The sequence below is a fragment of the Maylandia zebra genome, linkage group LG2 (assembly GCF_041146795.1).
Source record: "Maylandia zebra isolate NMK-2024a linkage group LG2, Mzebra_GT3a, whole genome shotgun sequence".
Lineage (NCBI taxonomy): Eukaryota > Metazoa > Chordata > Actinopteri > Cichliformes > Cichlidae > Maylandia > Maylandia zebra.
The window spans coordinates 36,270,409-36,296,316 of record NC_135168.1 but is presented as its reverse complement, the minus strand read 5'-3'; the positions used below and the strand labels follow the sequence as shown (position 1 = coordinate 36,296,316).

Below are 25,908 nucleotides of genomic sequence, written 5' to 3'. Positions count from 1 at the left end.
AATACCCAGGTTTGAATGACTCAGACAGTTGTTTACTCCCACTTACCCATGCATAGATCGAGACTGCACTGATGCTTACTTCCTTTGCAAATCTAGTTTCGTTCCACATAAAGCAGCGGGTGACTATTCTGCAGTTTCCGAGCAAAAGAAAGCAAATGTTTTCTCGTATTGACTCTGAAACATGTGGAGCATAAAGGCATTCATTTCTAAAGTTTTTCTTTAACTCGACAGTCATTGTGCTGTTTCATGGTGAGAAATTAGTGTGTAGCGGTCCAAATGTCAGATGGTGTGACTAAACAGCTGGCTGCGTACGTCTAGTGCTTCGATTCCAGTTTTCACAGATATTCAGATTTTTGCTTTCATATCATTTAACCTTTTCAAGACAACACCCCCGTGGTTGTGCTCAATTCTCTCAAATTCTTCGGAGGCCAGAACCATCCCGCTGTCCGTCTGGTTGTCCTAGAGGAAAAAAGACACAGGTTGACGCAGGTGCTACATCTGTCTCGACCAAGAACGACCATTTTTAGTAATAAACATAGGTGATAATGTCTAAGTCTGAAAAAGCTTTCAGAAAATGTCACCAGTCAGTTCACATTTTCCAATAGCTGATAAGAGGATAAGAAGCTTACTTGAGGAGGTTTCTGTGGATGCATCTCAAGAGGCAACTCTTCAAAGGTCTTCACTCTGGGCTGGCATATTTTGGACGGCCCCACGAACACACAGCCAGCAAAGGGCACACAATTATAATACCTGACCGAAAGACAGAGAAAAGGCAATGATCGCAAACAAACTTGAGCTGCATATTGCATTTCTATTTTTAATAATTGAAACACAAATTTCAGTTTACCAGCATTTTTTGGACATTAATTGGAATCTTTACACAGCTATTGGAATCATTATATGTTGTATTTATGATGCATTATGTTCATGACAAAAAGTGACAGTTTGATAAATCCAACAATAACAATCTGCTGTATCATTCATATCGTTTTATGGGGTCTGGTGGATAAAAGGGGATTGCTCTCTTGTACCTTGTGGGCATAGTGTTGCAAGCGAGTCTCAGTTCTTCCTCAGATGGCGGGCGCGAAGAGGCTTGAGAGAAACCATCATCTTCAGAGTTCTGTGAGTGGTTCAGGGGGATGTAGTCCTTCCCATCCTGAAGGAAATAAGAACAAGATCCAGACCCCAAGAAAGAAAAACTACAGAAGAAAGTTGGAGACATTATCTCTCCAGCAGAACTTACAGGTAGACTGTTGTCCTGCAGCAGGTCTCCCAGGATCTGGACCAAGGCGGGGAAGGTGGGCCTCTCTTTTGGCTCGCCCTGCCAGCAGGCCAGCATGATGCCATATCTACCAGCAGAGGGCAGCGCAGTCTTAACAAGCATAACAGCCTCAAATGCATCTACAAATGCCATCCTACATTGTTCCCTAGATGTGCAAATCAACTTAATGACATTAAAACGGAAGTCATTCTTCTAACTGGTTTACCCAGTTAAAGACATTAAGAGCAATATTTTCTTCCTGAAAGCAGAAGCATTTTTTTTCTCGAAGATGCGGAAAGAAAGAGAGAAACTAAATGCTTACATTTCAGGAGAGGCAGTCTCCGGTGCTCTCATCCTGACGCCCTCTTTCAATCGCTTGCAAAACTCTTCGTCAATCTGTACCCCCGGATACGGAGATGCACCTAAGAAAAGACCAACATCAACCACCACATTAGGAACAGGAAGACAAATGACTGAGTACTTGTATAATAGGGATGCTGATTCGTTCTGCTAGTAAAAGTTCATTGCTTTTGGCACCGGCTGACATTTATAAATATTTTCAATCACAAGAGACTGAGTTCTGCACAGATGACATAAAAGATGCGTGTGCATGTGTTATGATTCCGACTTCTTACCGAGTGAAAAGATTTCCCAAAGGAGAACTCCAAAGGACCACACGTCACTCTGGCTGGTGTACACTTTGTCAAAGATGCTCTCTGGGGCCATCCACTTCAAAGGGAGGCGAGCCTGAGAGAACATTAAAACAGATATGACAGGCAGATAAAACACAGCTGAGACTCGCCATTAAAAGTAATCTTTATGTGGGTGGATAAAAAGAAATAATAACAATTAAAAAGTGTATTCTTTCCCGGGAAGCTAAAGTGGTGACATACGTTGCCTTTCCTGACGTAGTCGGGGTCTTTGTAAATGTCTCGGGCCAGCCCAAAATCACAGATCTTCACAATGTTGTTCTCTGACAGGAGGATGTTACGGGCGGCCAGGTCTCTGTGGATACACTGTGGATACACACAGGACCACGCATACATCATAACTCCGCAGACAGGTGTTTGAGCATGTGCGTGATTTTTAAGTGGTTGCATGCGCGGTGTCCGCCTTGTTTCCTCTGCGTAAGTGTTATTTGGGAGAGTGTACCATTGACCATTTTTTAAAACCAGGGAGTGTGTTTGTGTCTGCGTGTGCCAGTTTGTAACTGGGGCTGAACTGTATCTCTTCCAGCACCCTTCACAAACCTGGCAAGCAAACACAGCTTTGAGTGGTTTGGGGGAGTCAAATAAAGCCAGCCAGTCTGCTGTTGTAAGTCTCAGTATCACATTCATTACAAGTTGCAGCTGCTCCCTTTTTTCCGATTTAATCGTTTATCCAGTTACAGTGCAATGAACCATAGCAATGCGTATCAGTGTTTTGGTAAAACACAATTTTTAAAAGCTTATTTTGACAGTGTTTTGAGTTCATGGGGATCAAATCAGCTCACCGTCAAACTGAAACAATCCAATAACACACCTCTCTAACGCCTGGAAAATGTGAGAATTCAGTTTGCATCGAAGTGCTTTGAAACATCTCTGCTGTTTGCGAGGAGTATTCCTCAAAATTAAAACACAATCTTAATTTTATTGCTTTACTTGTACCTGAATGCTTTTAATGTCATTTTATGTGCAGACAAAACTTCCATTCTAAGTTGATTTCATGTTTTTTTAATATTCATGAATTTTTAAAAAGTCATATAATTTTAAATCAGTTTAGTCCTATCTCTTGGACTTCAATAAAAACTGCTCTGAGAAAAGCTCACCTCTTATCTCTTAAGTCAAAAGATTTTGCTCGTTAGACAGTATAACTCAGGAGGCCTAGATACTTTGTGATAACACTCCTGATGCACTTCCAGTGTCAAGGTCAGGTGGCAGAGTCGCTATAAGAAATGACAAGTACTTAGGAATTGTGCTTAATATTTAAATTGAGTAGTCCCAGTTTATACTACTGTGTATTTTCTCCACATTACCAGAGCAACAAATGCAGTTGCTGCAGAACAGATTGAATGATCGCTTCATTAATCATAATACACTACTGTTTTTAACCTGCTCACATGTATTTCGAGTATCTAAAATAAATTTGAACATAAAAGGCACTATAATAATATAACAATACCGGTAATAATAAAATAGTGATCATACAGGGTAACAGAATATATAAAATACCATAACACGTCAAGCACCTCTACAAACTGTGCTATTTCTAAGCTGGGATTTAGTTTCTTTTTCATGTTGTCTATGCAGTTAGTACACAACGATTGTCTACTTTAAACACGCACCAGTAATTGCTCTCATAAAGAGAACAAATCTTAGTTACGGTGTATAAAGTCTCACCACTAGATGTCAGTAGATTGAAGCTAAATGAAATGCACAAGCCTAGCTACGGTGGCCACTGTAGGACAAGTAATCTGTAGCGAGTCTAGGCTTTAGTCCAGCTGTCGAGATTTACATTGGTGTAACTAACATTGCTGAACAGTGACGCTTAGCGAGTAAACTCTTGTACGATGTGAGAATTTAATCAAAGTGTTTGTCGGATGGAACGTGTGATATTTAGGACAATTTTTTGAACAGCCTAACATTAGCTGGCATACTGTTAGCTTATAGCGTTGTGCGCTGTCTGGAGATGGGAGGGTTGTATCCAATCTGCTTCGATGAGTTCAGTTCATCGACGAGGTTTGAGGTAAGGATGAACAGGATTACATTTTATTCTGATGCCGGTTGCATTGTCTGTATTTTTTAATGGTTTCAATATTTTAAACTCAAAAGAAAACAACGGATAATGGTACCTTTAAATGACATTTAATGTATTGATGCTGTGTTGATGCTGGTGACTTTATTGTTCTTGTATACAATGTATTGGTATTTATGGTAGTACTTCCCAGGTTCAAGTCTTTTTCCATCAGCAATGGTAACTACACTCTTCTTTTGTGGCGTATCTCAAGGTTCCATTCTGGGTCCAGTTTCCTTTGTTATGCTATCACTGGGGCTATATTTGTAACATAAACCCTTGCCAATTCTGGTAAGCAATGCCTCTGTCAATTCCTTAACCTGTTCTTTAGTTGATGTTAAAACCTTAAGAGTAATTAGTGATTCAGCAGGCAGTTACACCATCCCCTAACGTCTTCATATTTTGTGTCCTCGGCATCATATTTTAAACCTCAGGAAAAGAATCAGTGTTATTTCTGTTTCTTTTCTTAAGTTTGATTTCCAGATTATATCAGCTGTTAAAGACAACTTTTTTCTTTTTAATTAATAAATTTCTTTCTGTTATTGACTCTGAAATGGTAATTTGTGCTTTCATCACAGTTGGTCTGAGTTGTTGTATGTTGGACTGAGAAAACCACTAATATCGTAACTGCAATCAATTCAAAATGCCAATGTTAAACCTTTTTTTTTTTTCTTCATTAAAAATCTTTCTAATTTAATTTGTGTATTGCACTGTGGCATCAATGCAAAAACATCCATATTCTTCTGCTAGTTTTAAACTGGGGATCATTGTTAGGCACAAAGGACTGAAAAGTTGATGGTAAATGAAATGCACTCACATAGTGTCCTTCCACCTTAGTGCACAAAACACTTAACCGCTCAATTACCCATTCAGATGCATACTCTATGCCAGTGGAGCTGTCACAGGAAGCATGGCAGAACATGACACTCTGAGCCAAGGGATCGGAGATGCCAAGCATTAGCGGTTGACCCTGCTCTACCACCTGAGCCACTGTGGACCCCTCATAAATGCCCCAAACTACAAGCCGCTGCCTCTGAAGCTAACCTCCGGTGACAATTCATCACAGCTTAATCATTAATTGTCCACACTGTAATGCTGAGAATTAACCTTTCTGGAAGCCAGGAACTCCATCCCACGAGCCACCTGGAAACTGTAGCAAATCAAATCTTCTATCGTCAGAGGAGTTTTCCACAAGTCCTCCACTGGAGAGAGAGAAGGAGAGGATGAGGGCAGTCACGGCGAGAAAAGAAAACAGCGCGGTGCGGGATGAGGAGTTCAATCACATAAAATGACTCACTTTTCTCTACAGCGGGAGTCTGACTGGACGTATTGGATGATGGACTCTGAGAAGCGGTGAGCGGGGAGGAGGATGGAGAGGGCGGTTGACGAGTCCTCTGGGCAATCTGACCCGCTTCAATCATCCGCCTCACCTGGCTCTGGGTTTTTGGAGAGCGATCCTAAGTGGGGAAGCGTTTCAATGAATCATCTCAAAAATCAATATCGGGCTTAAGACTTACAGAACATGGCAGATAACTGAGTTTGTGAACAGAAACTACATAAAGGGGACAAAGCAGAGGTAGAAAAATGAGACAGACTAAAAGGTTAAAATGAAAACATGATTACAGATAGTCTTTCTGAGCTTTGAGCTGCCATCAGAGAACAAATGTGAAAGTGCTTGAATAAATTGCTTGAGTTCTGCAGCGCTGTGTTACCCTGTAAGGGAGGAAGAACTCTCTCTTGGCTCGTAGGAAGTTGGAGAGATTCCCATACTTGCAGTATTCCACAATCACCATCAGCGGGCCTGGTAACAGAGATGTTTCAAATGTTTCAGCACATGTTCACTGCTCGTCTACAAGCTCTTTTTTTGTCTTTTCTCGCACCGTATCTGAAATAGAGACGCTGCAGCTTGAGCTGGACCATTTCCCGCCTGAGATTAGCTGCCTGGCTGCTTTTTGTTTAGGATAAACACTTTCAGATGTCCGTGACTCAAAAATATTCTCTATAGGTCAAAATCATGCATGGGTGAAAGGGAAAAGAATGAAGGCATCTGTTTTACCTCTCATTTGGTTACAGGCTATAAGGGAAAGGGGGGTGGACAAAATGATGTAAGGACTTTTACACTGAACAGGACAAAAGAGCAGAGCCGGAACATGAAGCTTTCCCAAAAATACTGACAGAGGAAAATAGATGATCAAAGGCTGAAACAGTGACAACATTACCAAAACAATCCCACCTTCATTTATCTTGTTAGGTGACTGTGTGCAAATGTATTTAATACACTATATGGACACGAGTACTGGGCCACCTCCAGATTACACCTACAGGTGCTCTTCGGCCATGGAAACCCAAGCTACGAAGCTATTGGTACACAGTATTTGTGCTGATGTTAATGCCAAAGCAGATTTGGAACTGTCACTCTATATGGTCTGCTACTTTGAAGTTCAATCAATGTGGTTTCTAAACACTTGTACTAATATTACTAATACCACTTATTACATTCTAAAAATAGGATTTTGCAAACATAATCCATGTAATTCTTTGGCCTCACCATTTGGTTTGGTGCAGGCTCCCAGGAGGTTTACTACATTCAGATGGTTGCCAATGTGAATCAGTATCTTTAACTCTGACATCAAGGCTTTGTGTTCACTGGCCGTGGCTCCGTCTGCAATACAAAGTGAAATGTTCCAAATAAAACACATCACATTGTGTATTTTGACGTGTGCATATCTTGTACAAACATGAACTGCGTGGGCTGCACTGCACTGCAATTTCTCCTAACTTTGATTACTCTGACTGCATCAAATCTGTTTAGCATTTGCTTCACTTTGGGTAACCTTCCAAGAACATAAACACACAAAGCCAAATCTCACCCTTCAGCATCTTGACAGCCACCGTGTCCAAACCTTTGCTCTTGCTAATGCCGTAGATTGATGCTTCAATTACTTTTCCAAAGGCACCGTGCCCTAAAACTTTTCCTGTGTCAAGAGAAAGAGCAGAAAATCAACAAGATATTCATGCTTATTGATTGATGCGTGCTTGATTTTAGCCTCACTGGAATACATAAACAGTTCCATCTGCAATGGGAAAAAAATTGCAGATGGCATCCATGGAGACAAGGAGGAGCAACGGGACATTAGACAACATGCTCCCATAAGTTGCTGTCGTGGAACAGATGCTTTTCTTCTGGGCATTTTTAAAAAGCTGTTCTGGGAATGAGCACATATTTAACATTAGCACTATTGCTGGCAGCGCTCTATCCAGTTGGCAGCAATCCAGAATCATGCCATTATGGATTGTGGAAATGCAAAAGTAATTCAGTTTCACCCATCTATTTGCCTCTCATCCACTCCTGCTCATGTCCTCACACATACCTCAGGCTCCTATGCTACTTTAGCAACCATCCCTTTTTTCTCACTGTTCCTTGTTACCCACCTAGCCGGAGTCTGTCTCTGGAGATCTCCCACTGCGATGAGTCGTAGGGCAGGTATTCGCACTGCTCATCCAGTGGCACCTCCCCCGGGTCCATAATGATTGACAGATAACCTGTCTTTATGTCTGCTGGGTTAACCTGAAGTTCAAGGTGAGACGAGAGGTGGGCTGAATAACAGGGAATCTTGGAAAGGAAGCGCTTGGACACGCAGCGCAAATGTGAAACGTAAATAACACGAGGACAGAAAGAAGGAAAGGTCGATGGTATACTGCAAACGAGTGAAATTACCTTTAGTCATGCTCTTATTAGAGTTAGAAATATGTCAGCATGCTCTTTTAAAGCACATTTAGTGTTTTTCTTTTATTGCTGAAAGCAAAGAAAATGATTTGTATTGAAATATTAAATAAAGTGCCCCATCTGCGCTTGACTGACAGCAGCCACTGAAAGCCACCGAAGGATGAGGCATTGTTAGCAGGAGTCTTCATGACCTCATCACTAACTAAATGCTGCAGCTGATAAGCTTAGTAGCTACTTAGCATGCAAAGTGACATTAGTAATGCACTTTTAGGGAGTGAATGTTTGTCTGGTGGCTTAAGCACAGGCCGTGTGCATTTGCGGTGCTGTGTACAAAGCATTAAAAGCACACTTTTAAAAAGTAAATGCTTTTGTGCTCTGTGTTTGTCTCTGGATGTGTATTTAGTTAAAGGACACCTGTTTTTTTTTTTTGTTTGTTTGTTTGGCAGCCTTCAAAGCCCAACATGCAACAGCAGCCATGTTGACTTGAAACAGAAGGTAAACACGGGTGTTGCTGGTGTCATTAACTGAGCTTCTTTTCTATTCAGGAGTGAGAGCAACACCTTTGTTTACTGCCTATTACTGTAGTTACATGTGGTATGTTCATGTTGTGTTTACATATGTTTTATAGCCTCCTGTCATGACCTGGCATTTGTTAGTGTTAGTGTGATGCTACGGTTGCAGTTAAGTTCCAATGCAATCTAACTAGCTAAGATGAAGACCTTAAAGTATTCTGTTCAATTGTTACTATTAAAAGTGCGGATCCAAATAAAATATGTCAAATATGTCCTGTACAAAGTACAGCCTTCTTCAATTTTAAGGTTTTATATAACAGGACATCATAAAAAAATAATTTGGTCTTTAGCAGGTCATAACATTAGGCAAATACAATCTGAGATGAACATTTACACCTGACAGGTGACACTGCGTCATTATTTATTTAACAAAAATCGAACCACTAATGCAGAAGCAAAGAGTAAACAACTAAGTGCATCCTTTTTGCTTCCACATGAATTAAGAGGTAGACAAGTGCTGCTAATGGTAAAATGGACTGGTACTTCTATAATGCCTTCACCCAGTCATACACATTCATAAAGCACTAAATTTCATGCCTAAGCAATTTTATCTAACATTAAAACACACACTCACACTCAAATGTATGCATTTGAGTGTGAGATTCAGTACTTTGCCCAAGGATACTTCGACAGACTGGATGATCAATCAATCCACCCACCTACCTATTGATTGAGGACCCAGTCTACCACCTGAACCACAGCTGAAATCAAATGTACTCGAGTAACTGATTATCAGCAAGTTAAGTGCATCGGCACATCAGTGAGCACCTTGTAAAAGCAGAAGTTTGTTGGTCTGGAGAATTCAGGTGTGTGTTAACATAATGACAGTCTTCCCAGGATTGGGCACCTTAGCACATCCACCCCAGTGTTAGATCGTGCAATACTCTGAGAGGCTGCAAAAAAACCCAAGAGCTACACCAAAGACTCTATAGGCGTCAGTGAGGAGATTAAATGTTACAGTTAAGTAGAAAACCCTCATCTCTCTATAAAACCAACATGGCAGCACAGCTTAGGTTTGAAAAGTTAGGTTTAGGTTTGAAAGGTTGCATTTGGAACAATGTGCTCTGGACAGACAAGACTAAATTGGAGATGTCTGACCATAATACACATCATTAGAAAGGTATTTGAGAAAAATGGAGCATAGAGGAGCAGAGCTAGAGACAGACGAAAGGTGGAGAGACAAACATTGAGACGCTGCAAGCAAGACGGAGAGAAAAAAAAGGAAAGCCATCTCTAATTAAAAGAGAGACTCACCCTACCAAGTGTGCAAATAAAGAGCAAATGGATTCTCATTATGACCACGTTTGCTGCTGTTGCTAACAGCAGCAAATGATTCGCTCTATGCGCTCCAAGAAAATATCACTAACTGTCTCTGGATGTAAATGACAGACTTATCTCTAACAAACAGATTGTGCTCAAAGATAGACAAAACAGGAGTCAGGGGTCAAAGTGCCTCCGTCACAGCCTGTCGGCTCCTCTCGAAACACACACAGACACAAACTCAGACACAGTGATAAGTGGCGCCCTCTGACCCGCTTCACATTGCAGAAGATGAGAATGAGCAAGGCCCAGAAGAAAACGGCGATGACTCCAGTCCCGATGAGAATTACAATCTCCACGTTGGCCCGGTCACTTGATCCTTATCGGAAAGAAAGAAAGGAAGAAAGTCAGTGTTAGATGCAAAGGGTTTAAAAACACACACACACACACTGCTGAAAATTACTCAGCCCTGTCACATGGACTGGTCTTTTACCAACTATAGGGGGCACTAAATTACAAAGTATTTGCCCCACAGCTTTCTAGTAAACTCCTTAAATAAAATCGTTAGAGTTAAATAAATGTGCTGGGCTGACTTTCAGCCATTGGCCATAAAACCTCTTCCAGCAAACTCATTCACCAGCTGAATGAGAAAACACAGTGTTTCACTGGCTGATGACTATGATTTGAGAGCCGCACATAACAAAAGCACAAAAACTAGAGTTACGGTGAGAGTGTGAGAGGTGAAGATGTGAGCTCAAGGACAACTGCAATTTCAGGCCTGAGTGCACTCGAAAAAGCACACGGAGAGAGCCGGGAGAGCGTATGGTGAATAGATTCAGGTGTCTCTGTGACTGTGTGTGCGTGCGGCTGTCTCACCGATGACGCTGACGGCGGCTGAGGAGTTGACACAACCGCGCTGGTTGCAGGCGGTGCAGGTGTAAAGACCGGCGTCCTCCTCTCTGACCCGCTGGATACTCAGCGTGCGGTTTGAATCCTGCAGCTGGATCCCTGCGAAGGAGGCACCGGGGGATGGGGTGGAGATGGGGGGGACTTGTTAGTGACACGCAGTCAAACCCATATTCGAAGCCTGTGCTGTGTGCTGTGACTTTAGTGCCACTTTTTCACCCTTTCGCATTGTGAATTCAGCACCATTTTCCACAGCGCCTTTTTGAATTCTTGTCACACCTCTGGACCTCCATTTGTAGCATTCATTTATTATTCCATCATCCCGCCGCGCACCCCAAACAGTCCCCTCTGAGTGATCCCAGGGCATCAGCTGTTATTCAGACTTGCATTGACCCACCCTACAGGCTCATCACCTTCAGATATTAAGAAGAGACTAAAAAGCTAATGAGCTGTGTCGGCCTGAGAGGGTTTTATGTGTGTGGGTGTGTGTGGATGTGTGAGGAGCTCTACAGCAAAAACATCATGACAGGAACTCCTGATACAAGTTCTATTTGACCCACTTGTTCCACAGTGTGAGTGTGTGGGATTGATGTGCGCTTGTAAAGGAAAGCAATGGTATCCTAGAACCAGACCTTTCCTTTTTATTTGGTTTCTGGATTGATAGCTAGGACAAAAACATTCTGAAGTGGTCCAATGTTTAGCAAAAACACTGCAATCTAATCCCAAAGACCATTTATCCATGACAGTGGAATGCTTGATCTGCATTTGACTAATCTCCTAAATCTGAACACTCGCAGGAGGTGAATTTTTCCAAGAAGACAACGGTGTAATCTTGAGAAATGGCAATGTCACAGACTCGACAAGGGGGCCGTGATAAAGTTGCAGCCGGTTGTGCCAAAAATGACTGAATACCACTGAAAAACACTTTGTTGTGCACACACAGCAACCTGCAGTGCATCGTGTTTGCACTGACTGTGCTGACCAGGAAGAAAGTGTAGAAGAAATCCTACACCGAGGCACAATTTACATGAGGAAAAATATTGTTCCAAGAGTGCAGGCTTGCTGGAGAGAATGTGTGACGGCAACGTTATTAGCATGTTGTTGACCAGGCTTGCAAAAACATGAGGGTAATGTCAAAAGCAATCGCACACACTGAGAAAAAACAATCCGAGGCTGTCACTCACAAAAAGAGCTACTTATGTTTCCACTTGGAAAACTCCACTACAGTATTATAGCTATAGATTTCAGCTATTTTTGCGCCTATCAATCATTCAGAGGCAGAAAAGACAGAAAATAAAGCACAACATTAAACATACAAGAAGTTTACCTGAATAGCTGGACTGACATTTGATCACACTGAGTCGATGTATCTGTGTAAACATTAACAAAGCCTACTGGGATGTAAAGTGGATAATACGAGTCCCATCAAATAAAGCCTCACAGGGGCAGGCTTTCTGACTTCTTGTCGGCGTGCGTGTGTGAATGCGAAAGCCCCGTCCTACAAACACGTGTATGAGCTGCTGTGATTTATTCATGCACCTGACATTTGGTGGAGAGGCTGGTTGTCTTTGAACCAGAAGAATCGGGGCAGAGGTCTGCCCTCCACGTCGCACTCCATCGTGAGAGACTCGGTCACATTCACTGTTTGGTTGGTGAGGCTGCGCTTATAGCGTGGTGCCTCCAGGGCTGCGATGGGAGAGAGAAGGGAGAGCAAAAGCCAGAGACAGATCAGCAATGGAGAAGGTGAAATCAAAATTATTTCACTATATCGACACTATATCAACTCAAAGAGGGCAAATGTACAAGATGCACTCTTGTGGGTTTGAAAATCAGGGCAAAAGGAAGAAGATCCCATTAAAGCGTACATATGTCCTCCAGGCACTGACGCAAGCTTACACAGCAAACAGCACGAGCGAGGCAGGAATTTGTTTGTGCTTTTCAGCCCTGCTGCATCTCAGCTCTGTTTTCATGTCCCTACATATTGATGCTGTGCAGGCATCAAGTATTTTCTCCATTATGTGTGGATGTGGGTATCGAGCTGCGTGGGATCTTTTGAGTGTGGGTATTTTTAAGCCTCTAGCATCTCAGCGCCAGTTCCGCTGCGACCCATGTGTGTTGCCACTGCCAAGGGTTGAGTTTTTCTCTATAATTAGTGGTGCAGCCTAGTGCGCTGGAGTTAGAGTGACTCTGCTTTCTGCATTCAGCGGTGTGTGTGTTTGCATCTCTGTGTCTGGAGCTTTAATTCCCCCTTATTGCTCACCTTTGACAGAGATGTATCTGAAAAGGCACTGTTTCTCCCCACTGCGTCTGCTCTGAGCCTCACATACGTAATGCCCTTCATCCTGCAGCTGGATGGAGTTAATAGTGAAGTCCAAGACCCAGCTGTTGGAGGGCTCCTGGAAGGAGAGCCCACCACGGAGAGCCTCAGCATATAGGTGCACGCTCTTGCAGTCCAGCTCCTGGGGCTTACCCTCCTCGTCCTGCAGGGCCCGAGGGTCAAGACGGTACCAGTGGAGCTGCTCATAGGTGTAATTATCAGCACTGCAAAGGAGAGACACTTTCTCCTGCTCCAGGGGATACTCAGACTGCTGGACATCTACATTGAAGCCCTCGGGGATGGCTTTAAAGATGAGAGAAGAACAGGCAGGCTGGTATGTTACCCTTACACAGAAAGGCTTTGAATTACACATCAATAAATACTCCTCAAAAAATGCCATTTATATAAAATATAAACCAACAAATGCATGTAGGACGGCCTTGTTATGAGGATCCCAGCAAAAATGAAAGAGAAGTTTTGTTTGTGCTTGCTCACAGGATTAAGAAATTCTGCAGCAACATTAGGCCTTGTTACACTGCCACTAGGCCCTTAATGGCAGGGCAACCTCAGTGTGAGTTATTTTCACAAGGACTATTTCTTTGGCATGGAAGCGTAAAGAGGCAACAGGGTGTTGGGCACAGACTTCTAATAGTTCTAAAATAACAACCCCACAAGTTGCTTTGAGTGTTTTGAGTTGGGCTGCTATCACAAAGGAGCTCTACTTTTTTTTTTTTTGGTTGCGCCCTGATGTCCTGTTCTGGCCAGCGGTGCACGGATGCCAGCGATTTCAGCCCGAACATAGCCTGCTGCGTCAAACCAAACCAACTTTCACATGGAAGATCATCACTTTTAAAGTGAGCAGTGCCCAAGTCAAAAGAAGGCACATTAAGTCATGTGTGCAGCCAGAAACCCTTCCCCCTGGCTTTTTTGTGGGGAGTGTACCCTATACTCCTCCTCCAGAGTTGGGCCAGAATTGGACAGAAAGTTCTACTGTGGCATGTGCCATCATGGAGCTCTTTTGTCCCCACAAACAAAACTGCAGCTCACCATCCACCCCCATTTGCTCCCCTGCGTCTCATGTTCTCAAAGGGGAATTCGAGTTGAAGTGTTGTCATTTTGACTCGCTGGATGTGATCCAGCACACGCTGCAAACGGGCACCTGCAAGTGGTCAGACCGTGACTTCCAGAGCGCAATCCAAGCTTAGCTGGGGTGCTGGAAGCGGCGCAGCAACCTTGATGTGCCAAATTGAAATCAGACATGCTTTTTGTTTTTTATTGGATTACTGGAACATTTGAGCACAGATCATACTACATACTGCAGCGCGCATTCTGTGTAGGCTTATCATACATTGAGTAGCTTTGTTATTCCTGCAGAGGATCAGAGCTGACTGAGTCCTGTGACAGAACAGAATGACCCGTTGGCTCTTGTGCCCGGGAAATCAATTTGAAAATCTTTCCACCTTTTTTATTTTTCGAGGTAATTAATTTTTCAAATCTAATTTTCCACCACAAACTCTGCTCAGCTTTATTGTAATAGAGTGCAGCAAAACTTGGATCATCATTGATCAACCTTTGGCTTTAAAACCAACCAAGCTCCTATTTTTTTCTCCCAGCTGAGGAAAGGCAGTTTGTTTGTTTGTCTTCTTTATGGATCGTCTTCAAGCTTCAGAACAATATACTAGGCCTCGGGGGACATGAGCGCTTGGGTTGGCTAAGCATTTGACCTTGACCTTCATTGTTAGTGCTCAAGGTCAAAGTTTATCTTGAAAAACATTTAAAGAAACCATGTCAAGTAATATATCATATGATAGATCTGTGCAACACACTTTTTGTCTTTTCAATATGACACCCTATGATGTCACAATGACGCTATAAAGTTTTGCAGAATCACACACTGGATGAATATGTCTTAAAGCTCGAGTTTTTATAGCTTATAGAAGCCAAAAATGCTCCAATCATATACTAAAGATAATAAAATACACAATTTTAGTATGTAATACTTCAAGGTCAAAGGTCAGGGTCACAAAAATAAGGAAAAAAGCTTTAGTTTCCATTCAATCCTCTCCAAACTTTGAAGCAACATAGTCATCATTCTTTGTTTAAGCTCTTCAAAACCGTATTTTTTTCAATACAACATAATATGACTTCACAATGACACAAAATATAATATAATATAGCACACTCGATTATGACCTTACCAATGCTAACATGAGCAAAGAATATCAAAGTTTTAGTATAGCCCTTGGCCTTTGGGGGGAGTTGCGCTCTGTGAGTGCTCCTGTTTCGCATTGTGTTTGAGAGATATCTAACCACACATACTCACTGGTTACATAGAAGTAGATAAGCCGCTCATCTTTGCCCACTTTGTTTTTAGCAGAACACTTGTACATGACGGACACGCTGGCATTGCGAATCAGAAGTCTGCTCACTCTCTGCGAGGCGAGGAAAGGAGGACGAGACTTTAATTCATGTCGTGGAGACGCACATTTTAAAAGAAAGTGCAATCTGCTGTCGTGTAAAAATCAGGTTTTCTGCTGACAGACCAACGACACACAAACTCGCTCAGGTGTGAGTGAAAAAAATAGGGCGTTTGCAGCGTGAGCGTGTGTATGTATAATTTCCTCTTACGGCTGTGGTTTATAAATGTGCAGGCGTGGGTACGCGTACATGTGTGCCTGGATGTGTTTATAACTAGAACTTGCAGGAAGTCTGCAGAGGAAGACTGTTCTAAATATTTCTACTGTGGAAATGGCTCTTGATTGACAAATTTTGTTATGGAGCTTAGAATTTGGGACACTTACATAAAAACATCACAGGTCACAGATAGGTCCACTTACAGAAAGGCCTTCTTATGGGTTAGGCCGTAATTATATTCTGTAATCCTTTACCCCAGAGAATCAATTTATAAGCAGAGCATGTCTGTCCACAGAAAACCAGTAACAATCGCAATGAGGCCTGACGAACCTTCTCTCGTCCATCCACAACTTCGAGAGACGACTCGATCGGCTCAATTTCATTCATCGCATTCTCCGAGTTAATGTCCTGCCAGTTCTGACATTCTGCAATCCTGTCACTCCGGCTCTTCCGGTCTTGTCGGGCCCTGGAGGGAAGCAGAAACACATTCATGACACCTCGCCTCATTGACATGTGCAGCACAGAGTGGGCAGTGGGTGAGAATTAAGGAGCACGTTGAACGATATCCTGATGTTTTATGAGAAGTCTTTTCCCGCAGACTGTATAGCATTTCACATCAGCTTGAAGCCCTGAGCCAATGCAATTATGTCCTAAGTGTCCTAGCAGTTAATGGACAAATTACTCTATCAATTATGACTATCCGCAGTGCGAACATCACAGGAAAACTAATGAAATTTCTATTTAGTATTTTCACCCATCTGCACTACTCTGCATTAGCAGAAGGCCACAGGGGTCAGTTTTATTTTACTCTCTACATAATTTACTGATGGTAAATGTGCATACGAAAAAATGATAACTTGTAAATACCAATTTACAGTATTGTACTTTGCACATTGGATGCTTGCCCAGCCCTTGTACTTAACACATTTCAGCCAGTGGTGTTGGGGATTATAAACACAGAAATCAAATACCATCAGATTTTCATTTGAGCCGTCTGAAGAGTGTCTGATTGACAGCAGCTTCATCTTTCAGCATGAAAAGCATACCTGTGGAACACTATCAGCCCTCCCAGAGCACGGACCTCAACATTATTTTGACAGGCAACAGAACAAAAGGCAGCCAACCCATATGGAAAAGAAATAGTAAAAACTTATATGATTTACTCATGAAAGTGGCCACTTTCTCATTACTTTCATATATTGTTTTAGTAAGTATCCAAAACATACAAGTTTCATTATATAATTTTTCAAGGGATCTTATATCTGTTTTCACTCTTGTATGCTTTTCATACAAGTTTCACACAAGACAGATACAAACTTTATAAGATTTATATATATCTTTTCCATATGGGAACATCCAAACAAGTGCTTTGAATGTCCTTCAAGATGCATGGAGAACCTTTCCTGAAGACTACTTAAAGAAATGTCAAGAAAGCTGCCTGACAGAGTTCAGCCTGTGTTGAAGAATAAAGGTACAAACTCTGTGTTTGCCTTAGATACCATATTTATTTCAATAAATAGGTACACCTATTTCCCTTTATCCTAGCAGTATACAAAAAGCTGAGGTGCAATTCAAAACGACTGTAGATAGGCAGAAATTTACTAATTTATAAAACACAATATCCTTTTACTGACCGTAAAGAGATCGCATGCAGCATTTGGACCATAGGCAGAATAATTTTAGCCTTTTCTCTTACTCCTAAATTACTTATCAAACTCCTCTTATTGGCACGTCTATGGCTCAGTAATTAGGATATTACACCTCCTTTGTCTAATCCATACTGTTTAAGAAGTGATGTGCCGCCTTAAAACCACCTACTTGTGAGCCAGGGGATTATTTGCTTTTCCTAGTTCTAGTCTTGATGCTAAGCTACGTTGATGAGGCTTCATATTTCGCATAGAAGTCTAGCAGCACTTTTAACAAGTCACTGAGCTCAGATATCGATAGCAGACCGTTCCTTTTAACTAAAAACAATCGTAAAACTGTGTGAGGGCCTGCTTTTTGTGTTCACTTGTTTTCTGTTGCCACATGAATGAGAGAGCTCCACAATGTGCTTTATGAGCAGATTTGTATATGCAACAAACAAGCACACACATACAGAGATAACATCAGACAAGACATTGCTCTCCTGAAAGTAATTTCTCAGGCTCTGAAGAAAAAGACCAGCACCACCGAGATTACAAAAGCAAACGCCTGATATTGTAAAATTACTTTCTTTCATCAAGCACACTTCATCAGGAACACACTGTGCTGCTACACTTAACAGGAGCCTGTGAGGAAGGACAGGTTTAGCTGGAAGTCCTTTGCTGTATTTTGGACCGTCACAATGGACAAGGAATTTCAAAATATTCAAAGAAAATTGAAAAAAAAAATAGAGGCAGAATTCACTGTCCATGAAATGGCATACTAGATCCACAGTGGCTAAAACAAAATAAAAACTGAGCACTTTCAGCCAAAATTAAACCAAAGCTGCCACTGCTGTGAGTTTCAGACTGCCTCTTAGACCAGGATCGAAACCTTGCAGCTGCACTCATGTTGCATGTTGACATGGAAAGGTCAGAACAGCAATATCTTCCAAAATTAAGCCTAGGAGGAAGACGGTAGAGGCAGGTGGATATTAGAGCAATATTCAGTGGAAGCGCACAAAACACAGGGGCTAAAGAAATAGGAAACAAGTGAGTATGATTGCATGTTTTATGTGTGTATTTGTATTGTGTAGCACTCTAGTTAGCTTCAATCACACCTGAGAGATTTATGTGCATTTCATGTGTGTTGTGTCTGTATGTGTGTCTTTGCTTATGCACAAAGCTGGACCATAGCACAGGAGAGTGACAGGCACATTATTACTGTGTGGGGGAGGAAGCTGGCTGGACATCGAGCAGACACTTTCCTTTAGTCTCCTCTTTCCTCCTTCCTTACCTCCCCTCTACCTTCCTCTATATATTAGCTCTTTTCATCCACAGCCACCCGCCCCGCTGCCCCCTTCTCTCTCTTCTTATCATCTCCTCCCTCTCTTGTTCACTCAGAGCCAGTGGATAATTTCACACTGACCTCTTCTTGTTATTTGGTCTCACATAACGCTTCATGCACAGCTCTTCCCGCCTTTCCTGTCTTGTCTGATGAAACCTTATCTTCACACACACACACACACACACACACACACACACACACACACACACACACACACACACACACACAGTTGCAAAACTACCAGTGCTATATAAGAATGAGTCTGGGGCTGAGGTTATTCTTACACTCTGCTTTGGGTGCTGTTGAGGACACAGGGGCCCCAGGCCCTCCACTGCCAGCTGATGTTGGGAATAGGGACACCGTAGGCGGTGCACGTCAGCGTTTGGCTGCTGCCGCTGGGGTAAGGGCTGGATGGATCTGCCACCTCTTTTTCATGAATCTGAGGAGGAACTGGGGGAAGAAGAGAGCTAATAAATCAATTTTTCCAGGAAGTCATAACTTTTTTATGCTAGATACAGGTCTCTTTATAATTGATTCATGCAACGTTTTTACTCTTTTGCTCCTTTCTTTTGTAAGATTTTCAAATTAAATCTACAAAAATTCGACTTTCCTCACTTGGGAAGGCAGGGAATCTCTATAACTTTACACTGCTGCTTTGTTCCTAAAATATCTGGAGGGATTTTAACTGGAGGTTCACAGAGCAACACACACATACCGTTGACGACAAGCGTTATGTTGAGCTTCCTCTCTAGCCCAGCATCGCTGTTTTTCAGGACCACCGTGTACAGCCCGGAGTCCTCCTGACAAACATCCTTAATCTCCAAAACATGTTTAGGGTGCATCCTCATCCTTTTCATCTTGAATTCTGGGCGCTGGTTTATTAGCTTTCCGTCTTTATACCTGGTGGCACACACAAATACACAAAATGTGCTCCTACTGAGATGTCCTGCTCTTTAATTGAGCTACAAATCTCAGATTTGCGAGGCCTAATTATGCTTTTGGACATTTCCAATTACATTTAATGAGACTCCTCTTACCATTGCGTTTCGGGTGCCGGTAAGGCAGAGACATTTACTTGTAATTTGTATGACTTCTGGCCAGCAGTTATCTCCACAATCGGTCCAATTCTGTAGTCGAGGTGGATAAATGGTCCTTCTGGAATCAGAGGCATTCAGTTGTTTACATAAAAGGCTTTAAAATCTTAAGGTCAGAGTACGAAACACTCGCCTTCTCTCAGCTTAAAACATGGCAATCAAAAGCGTTATACGTGTCTCCACTGTAGTCAGCTTGGATTCAGTGAATAAATCCTCTGGTTCTGACTTTAAGTCACTTTTTAAGCCTTCAGCAGTAAATATTCGATTGATTTTTGGTAAAAGGAAAAATAATACATTAATTATTTTGCCTCATCTGAAAAAACCCTTTAATCCATAAACACTGCTCAATTCCAAATTCTAAGGTATTTTTCTAGCGCTTGTCCACGAGGTAAGGATGGTGCGCTGGGTTGCACGTGTCGTGGTTTTGGAGTTAGACACTGCTCAAGCAGATCTCTGGGCAGACTCGAGCAAGCCCTTAAAGCCCTTTTCCTTCTGGAAAAAATCTGAAAGTGAAGTTTTTCAAAAACATCAAAGAGAGAGCATACGACACCTTTGGTGCACCTTTAGATGTCAGAGTTCGCCTTTCATGTTTTCTGTGTTTAGTTATGCTCCTTTTACTTTGGTCTGTTTCACGTCACACATAATATCACAAACCAAAATGTTTGAAAATAAAGCTTTACAGTGATAAAGACCATGTGTGGCAGGAAAAATTTATGAATGTAATATGTTTCATTTTGATTTTTAAAAAATCGACACCAAATCGATACCAAATATCGATTTAATATTTTATGAAATAAAATGTTGATATTTTATTAAATAAATCCAACTACTCTGGTAAATGCAAGTGCAAGATGGCTCATCTCATGCACAGAAATCCTGAGGCAGCGTTAGAGCCAAACTCGAGGGAACTCGACTCAACTGGCTGCCAGCTGCCTGTGTTCTGGTTATACTCCTACAGACCTGGGAGGTCGCAGAGTGCAAATATAATAGTTAAATGTGAATTTCTGTGTGAAGTGTAAATGTTTCTGTCTGTGTAGAGAGCAACAGATGATTTACCACAGTTAACCAATGCATTATCAGGAGTAGATTGCATGTAATTGCCAGCTAAGTGGCAACATTTATGGCAGTTTTTTTGTGCTGATGTTGGCATGTTATACAATCTCATTTGCAGCAAAAATAACAGATGAAACGAGATAACTTCAGCTTATTGGATAAAACAGATATTATAACAGAAAGCAATATATGTTATTGGAATACTCGGCATGTTGCAAAAAGTTAAAAATCACAATAATATCATAGTGTGAGTAAAGTATTATGATAATTGTAAATATCAACACTTCACTTTTGATTCCACAGAGGCATCCGATGGAAGACATAACACTTATTAATAAAAAGCATAGCATTATTGAGGCACTGCAAAATATTTAATCCCAACATAATATGGTATCGTGGGGTGATTCTTACCTCTATTAAATATGTGACTTCATTAATAACTTAAAACTATAACTTAACTATAAACTACAATTGTCATGAAGGTAGCATCAAACACAATCTAATGCAACTGATTGGCGTGACAGAGGAGGATGCTGAGGACAGGGTGAGATGGAGGCAGATGTTTGGTCAAGTTTTTCATTACAGGGATTATTGTGGAGACTGACCATAACTGCACATAGAGCTGGATTATTTGCTATGTTTGCCAGCATAACTGTAGATTTGGATGATTAATGCAAACTTTAAGAAGACTAATGTATGGACAAAAAAATAGAAAGTCTTACCATAAACTACGACCTGAGTTTGTTGGGTGTAAGTCCCGTCCATGCTGGTAACATTGCAGGTGTATCGGCCGGTGTCTGTGACATTGACACTGTGGATGGTCAGGGCGCTAGAAGCCGTTGTGGCTTGAGACAGAGATTCACGGAGGGTGGTAACTTGCACCAAGTCATTCGCCTGGTGAGGAGAAACAAACTGTGATTGTAAATTCAGGTTTGCTTCTTACTAACACAACATGCGATGCACTGCTAGTACCTGTTTGCTTGGGTAAGACCACTGGATGTCCACCCCTGCGTTGAACTCCACCATCGCTGTGCAGTTCAGGGTGAGGGCCTCCCCCACTAACAGCTGTACTGGCTCCTCAGGAAACAGCTTGACATCGTAAACCTGACTTCCTGTCCGTGAAAATAAAAGGGCGAGGTAGACCCAGACAGAGGTAGGGAGACAGTGAGAGAGGTCAGAGTGACATTGTCAGCAGTTTTTCCTGAGGAAATGACTTTCCTTTGGACCTGAGAAGCCATCCCAGGCTACTCTAAAACTTTATATATACATACACACACACACACAATTTTATATATATCTAGATGTGTGTGTGTGTTTGTTTATATATGTGAATAAAACTGAAGTGAAGCATCAATCCCGTTTTGCACACTGGACAGTGTATCTGATGTTTAGGTCATTCTCTCTGCATGGAAATGACTTTGCACGTAAAAGAAAAAAGGCAGACTGTGATTACTGATTGTTTATGCAGTCCATTAGTGTGAAGAGTGAAGCCTCTCCGAGTTTCTCCTCTGACTGATGTGGCTATTACATTTGGCTGGGAGCGGTGAATATGAGTTTCCATTTGCCCTCTGAAGACAGAGGTGAATGAGCTCATACAACAGAGCGTAGAGCATCTGGATCACCCTGAGTTCACGCGCTATGAGAGGGAAACTCAACATAAAGTCTCTCGCCTTTTCAGCTTAGTTTTTCAAAATGTGATTATGCCTTCCTTTTCCATCTGCTTCTCTTTTCTTCTTTTCTTTTAGTGCTTGTGACATAATGACTCCATCCTTACATAAAAATGGAGTTGTTTTAGAGGAAATTACATAATTAAATAAAAGCCTCAAAATTGTCAGCATTAAGGCTTAATTGGCTCGTCGACTGCCATGGAAAATTATGGGGACAGGGCAGTCAGTCTAGCACCACCTTTGATTTTCTAGCTAATTTCTCTTTCAACAAGAGCAGAGAGTCAAATCTAATTCAAATATTTGTCCTGGGTCGGGAGTGTTTTTGTAACTCTGTTCACCCATCCATCCAATTTTCTGCTGCTTTATCCGGGTTTGGGTCGCAGGGGCAGCAGTCTAATCAGAGATGCCCAGACCTCCTTTGCCCCAAGTCACCTTTTCCAGCTCTTCTGGGGAGGGGGAGCGGACGCCAAGGTGTTCCCAAGATCACATAGAAATAATCTTTCAGTTTGAGCCACAGCAGAGATAGCGTGAGCTCCTCATTTCTACTCCTTGCATCTTATTCTTAATTTAGCATACCAACATACTGATACACCATCAACATCAGTGCAGACGCTTCTCCAATCTTTTCGTCAGTCTCCTGCTCCACTCTTCCCTACTTGTAAACAAGACCATGAGATAACAGCACTTCTCCTGAGGCAGAAAATCATTCCCAGCACAGAATGTGCAATCCACCCTTTTCCAGCTGAGAGCCGTGGCCTTGGACTTGGAGGTGCTAATTGTTATCCCTACTGCTGAAAAACTGCCCCAGTGCAAGTTTGCAATCATCCCTCAGTGAAGTCAAAAAAGCACAGACATGATCCTGAAACCACTGAACCTGAAACCTTTTGCCCCTTGGCTGCACCTAGAAATTCAGCAAGAAACAGATATGGTAACAAAGGCAGCAATGCCACAGTCCAGTACCCACCGGGAATAAGTCTGATGTCCTGCCAGCAATGTGAACCAACCATGTCAATTGTACAGGGACTGAAAAGCTCTTGAAGCACCCTACAGAACATCCCAAGGGATGTGGTTGAATGCTTTCTCCAAGTCTATAAAAATTGACTGGTTGGGCAAACTCCCAAATATTTCTACTGGAAAAGCAAGAAAAGAGCTGGGCCATTGCTCCATAACCAGGAAGTAAACTGTGTTATCTTTCCTAAATCCTAGCACTCCCCTGGGATAAACGTTCCCAGCGAGGATAAGCAGTGTGATCCCTCCCGAAGTTGGACCACCACCCTAGTTTGCAAATCCAAAGGTAATAACTTGCACTTGGTGTTGCAGAACTGTGTCATACAGGAAAGTTGCTCAATACCGCCCAGCCAATATTATCAGTCGATATTAGCTATTTGCAGATACATTATATGAGCAAATAATTTACATTTATTTTACAACAATGAGAATTAAAACAGGAAAAAAAAAAACACTGGAGAAACACCCCTGAGCTATGTTACAAGTGTTGCATAGTCTGTCCACCACAGCATACTCTGCGACTTCCCTGTTGGCAATGCAGGTGTTTAGAGTGCCATTAACACAACAACCGATTGATCTAAACAAGTAATCCACAACTTCGTGTGACAAAAAAACAAGATTGTTTTTACCCTGCATTGTTATATTATCTTAGCAGGGACACATTATCTTGTTTCGTGTACTTGAAAGAAAAAAAGATATTGGCTGATATATCAGATTTTTATGTTAACAAATATTAGTGTCAGTCTTAGAAGTCCTATATCGTTCAGGCTCGAATCCAGACCTATGAGAAACTCAGAGCGGATCTCATCCACCTCAAGGGATCTGCCCAAGATTTTTAACTAGCTTAATGTTCTCAGTTACAGTAATGACCCAGTCTTCTCTGTGTCCCAAAGCTCTGTGGTGTGTCATTTAATGCTTGAAGTTAAAAGTTCAGCTAAGAGTTCAGCTGTTGCCTTTTGGTAGGACTTTATGATAAATACCTAAGGATACTTTTGAAACCTTTGGAGGAAACATACTGTTTTACCTGTAGTGTGGAACACGTAGTTGTCCGAACTGTAGCAATTGCCTCCCAGCATAGCAGCACAAGAAAGCATCAGGAGAGGTTCCTTGTCTATGATGTTTTTGGGAATGGACCAGCCCCGCTTGTTGTCCCATCTCAGCCTCTCCTTCTCCAGTGGCCAGGGATTGTACCACATCTAAATGCACAAAAATGATTGCTGCTGTTAAAATCATCAATTTAAGCACCAGCTGAAAACTTTAACTGGAGGAACAGAGTGTGAGAAATATGTTTTGGGCACAAACCGTTTTCAGGGTGACATTCAGATCAGGCACTGTGACCAGGCATGGCACTATTACATCCGTGGAATGGCTCTTGATGAAAATGGTCTGCATGCTGCCGCTGTTGAGGAAGGGCTGCTCTGGGTCTGGATGCAGACAGAGAGAGACAGGGAGCAGGGAGGTTAACCCCGATAGCAGCTGGGGTAATGGCAGCTATTACTGAGTTAACTTCATGTATGGCCAGCCAGATCTCCCCCATCCTGATAATGACCCCCAAGGACACACCTCATGTGTAGTTTATCATGATTACCAACAGCTCAGTCTGTCCCCGCCTAGCAAATAGCGGTAAGGACCTCTATTACACATCAACTGAGAGACAGACAGCCAAGAGGTTTAATCATCCTCTAAACAGTGTTACAATTTCACCTCAGGCTCTCTGGTGATGGAAAATATCTCTCCACTGTGTTTCATTCTTAACACCTTGATACTTCCCTTTTTTGTTGCTGCAGCTACCGATGCTCAGGACTTTGGGAGGCATCGCAGCAATTGTTTTGGCAATTTACACTGCAGCTCTTATCACCATAAAAGCTAATATTCCCTCAGCAAGAGATTATGTTATTATAAAAACCTTTATCTCTCCCGCTTTGCTGTCAGTACCGGCGATGTTTGAGCAGCAGCAAATATGTTATATGACATCCGAGCTTTTCTTCTTACGTCTTGTTTTGCATGATAAGCCTTCAGTTATTTCCATACTTCTTGTTCTTTCTGCACAACTCAAACCTATCACTTTAAGCTTCTGCAAGGCCAAACAAAAAGTCATATCAAGAGGCTTATATTTCTGCCCTGCAGTGGACTGAACACACACACACAAGCAACAGAAATAATAGACAGCGTTTCGCACTTTAACGTCTTCTCAATAAATCACCCGTAGGTATCAGACTGCAGGAAGAGATCTGCTACTTGAGGCGAGGACAGGTTGCAGAGCAGGCTGAGCAGGTGTTTGTGTGCTTTGCATTATTCTACACATGTAAAAATACAGTATATTCATGTATTCAGATCAACGTCTGCACTCATATGCGCGTTTAGAGCATAGCGTTAGAGCCCTGAAGGAGTAAAAGGCTGACATCTGCCCGTCTAATTGAATCCACATGTGTCCCCTTTATCCTTCAACACACTGGGTCTAATTTATGGCTGCAATTCCATCTGCTTATGATCAGCCCCCCGGATAGATCTGTGGAAACTGTTTTGGCACCTTGTCTGAGGGGATAAACAGGCGTTTCACATGAGTGGACTGGTCAGCAGGATTCCCCGCCATGACAATCATCTGTCTCTCCATGTGCCTCCTCTCCCTCAGCACACGGAGCGAGGAAAAGTAAAGAGACAACCCTT

The 25,908-nt window shown here is 42.1% G+C and overlaps 1 protein-coding gene across 1 annotated transcript in view; it reads right to left on the bottom strand.

The window, feature by feature from the left end:
• The window catches only part of flt4 (fms related receptor tyrosine kinase 4), a 51,751-nt gene that overhangs the window by 1,073 nt on the left and 24,770 nt on the right, over nucleotides 1–25,908 (bottom strand). The window contains exons 4-29 of the mRNA XM_004541022.5: nucleotides 24,544–24,665; nucleotides 24,266–24,437; nucleotides 21,539–21,678; nucleotides 21,289–21,460; nucleotides 19,457–19,574; nucleotides 19,135–19,319; nucleotides 18,704–18,869; nucleotides 15,780–15,915; nucleotides 15,139–15,247; nucleotides 12,759–13,118; nucleotides 12,038–12,184; nucleotides 10,469–10,600; nucleotides 9,865–9,971; nucleotides 7,466–7,601; nucleotides 6,904–7,008; nucleotides 6,582–6,695; nucleotides 5,746–5,834; nucleotides 5,331–5,490; nucleotides 5,141–5,235; nucleotides 2,155–2,277; nucleotides 1,897–2,008; nucleotides 1,584–1,683; nucleotides 1,244–1,349; nucleotides 1,032–1,156; nucleotides 630–750; nucleotides 374–459 (exon numbers count right to left, since the gene is read on the bottom strand). Coding sequence (XP_004541079.3) covers nucleotides 374–459; nucleotides 630–750; nucleotides 1,032–1,156; nucleotides 1,244–1,349; nucleotides 1,584–1,683; nucleotides 1,897–2,008; nucleotides 2,155–2,277; nucleotides 5,141–5,235; nucleotides 5,331–5,490; nucleotides 5,746–5,834; nucleotides 6,582–6,695; nucleotides 6,904–7,008; nucleotides 7,466–7,601; nucleotides 9,865–9,971; nucleotides 10,469–10,600; nucleotides 12,038–12,184; nucleotides 12,759–13,118; nucleotides 15,139–15,247; nucleotides 15,780–15,915; nucleotides 18,704–18,869; nucleotides 19,135–19,319; nucleotides 19,457–19,574; nucleotides 21,289–21,460; nucleotides 21,539–21,678; nucleotides 24,266–24,437; nucleotides 24,544–24,665 — 3,538 coding nt within the window. The remainder of the gene's footprint in view (nucleotides 1–373; nucleotides 460–629; nucleotides 751–1,031; nucleotides 1,157–1,243; nucleotides 1,350–1,583; nucleotides 1,684–1,896; nucleotides 2,009–2,154; nucleotides 2,278–5,140; nucleotides 5,236–5,330; nucleotides 5,491–5,745; nucleotides 5,835–6,581; nucleotides 6,696–6,903; nucleotides 7,009–7,465; nucleotides 7,602–9,864; nucleotides 9,972–10,468; nucleotides 10,601–12,037; nucleotides 12,185–12,758; nucleotides 13,119–15,138; nucleotides 15,248–15,779; nucleotides 15,916–18,703; nucleotides 18,870–19,134; nucleotides 19,320–19,456; nucleotides 19,575–21,288; nucleotides 21,461–21,538; nucleotides 21,679–24,265; nucleotides 24,438–24,543; nucleotides 24,666–25,908) is intronic.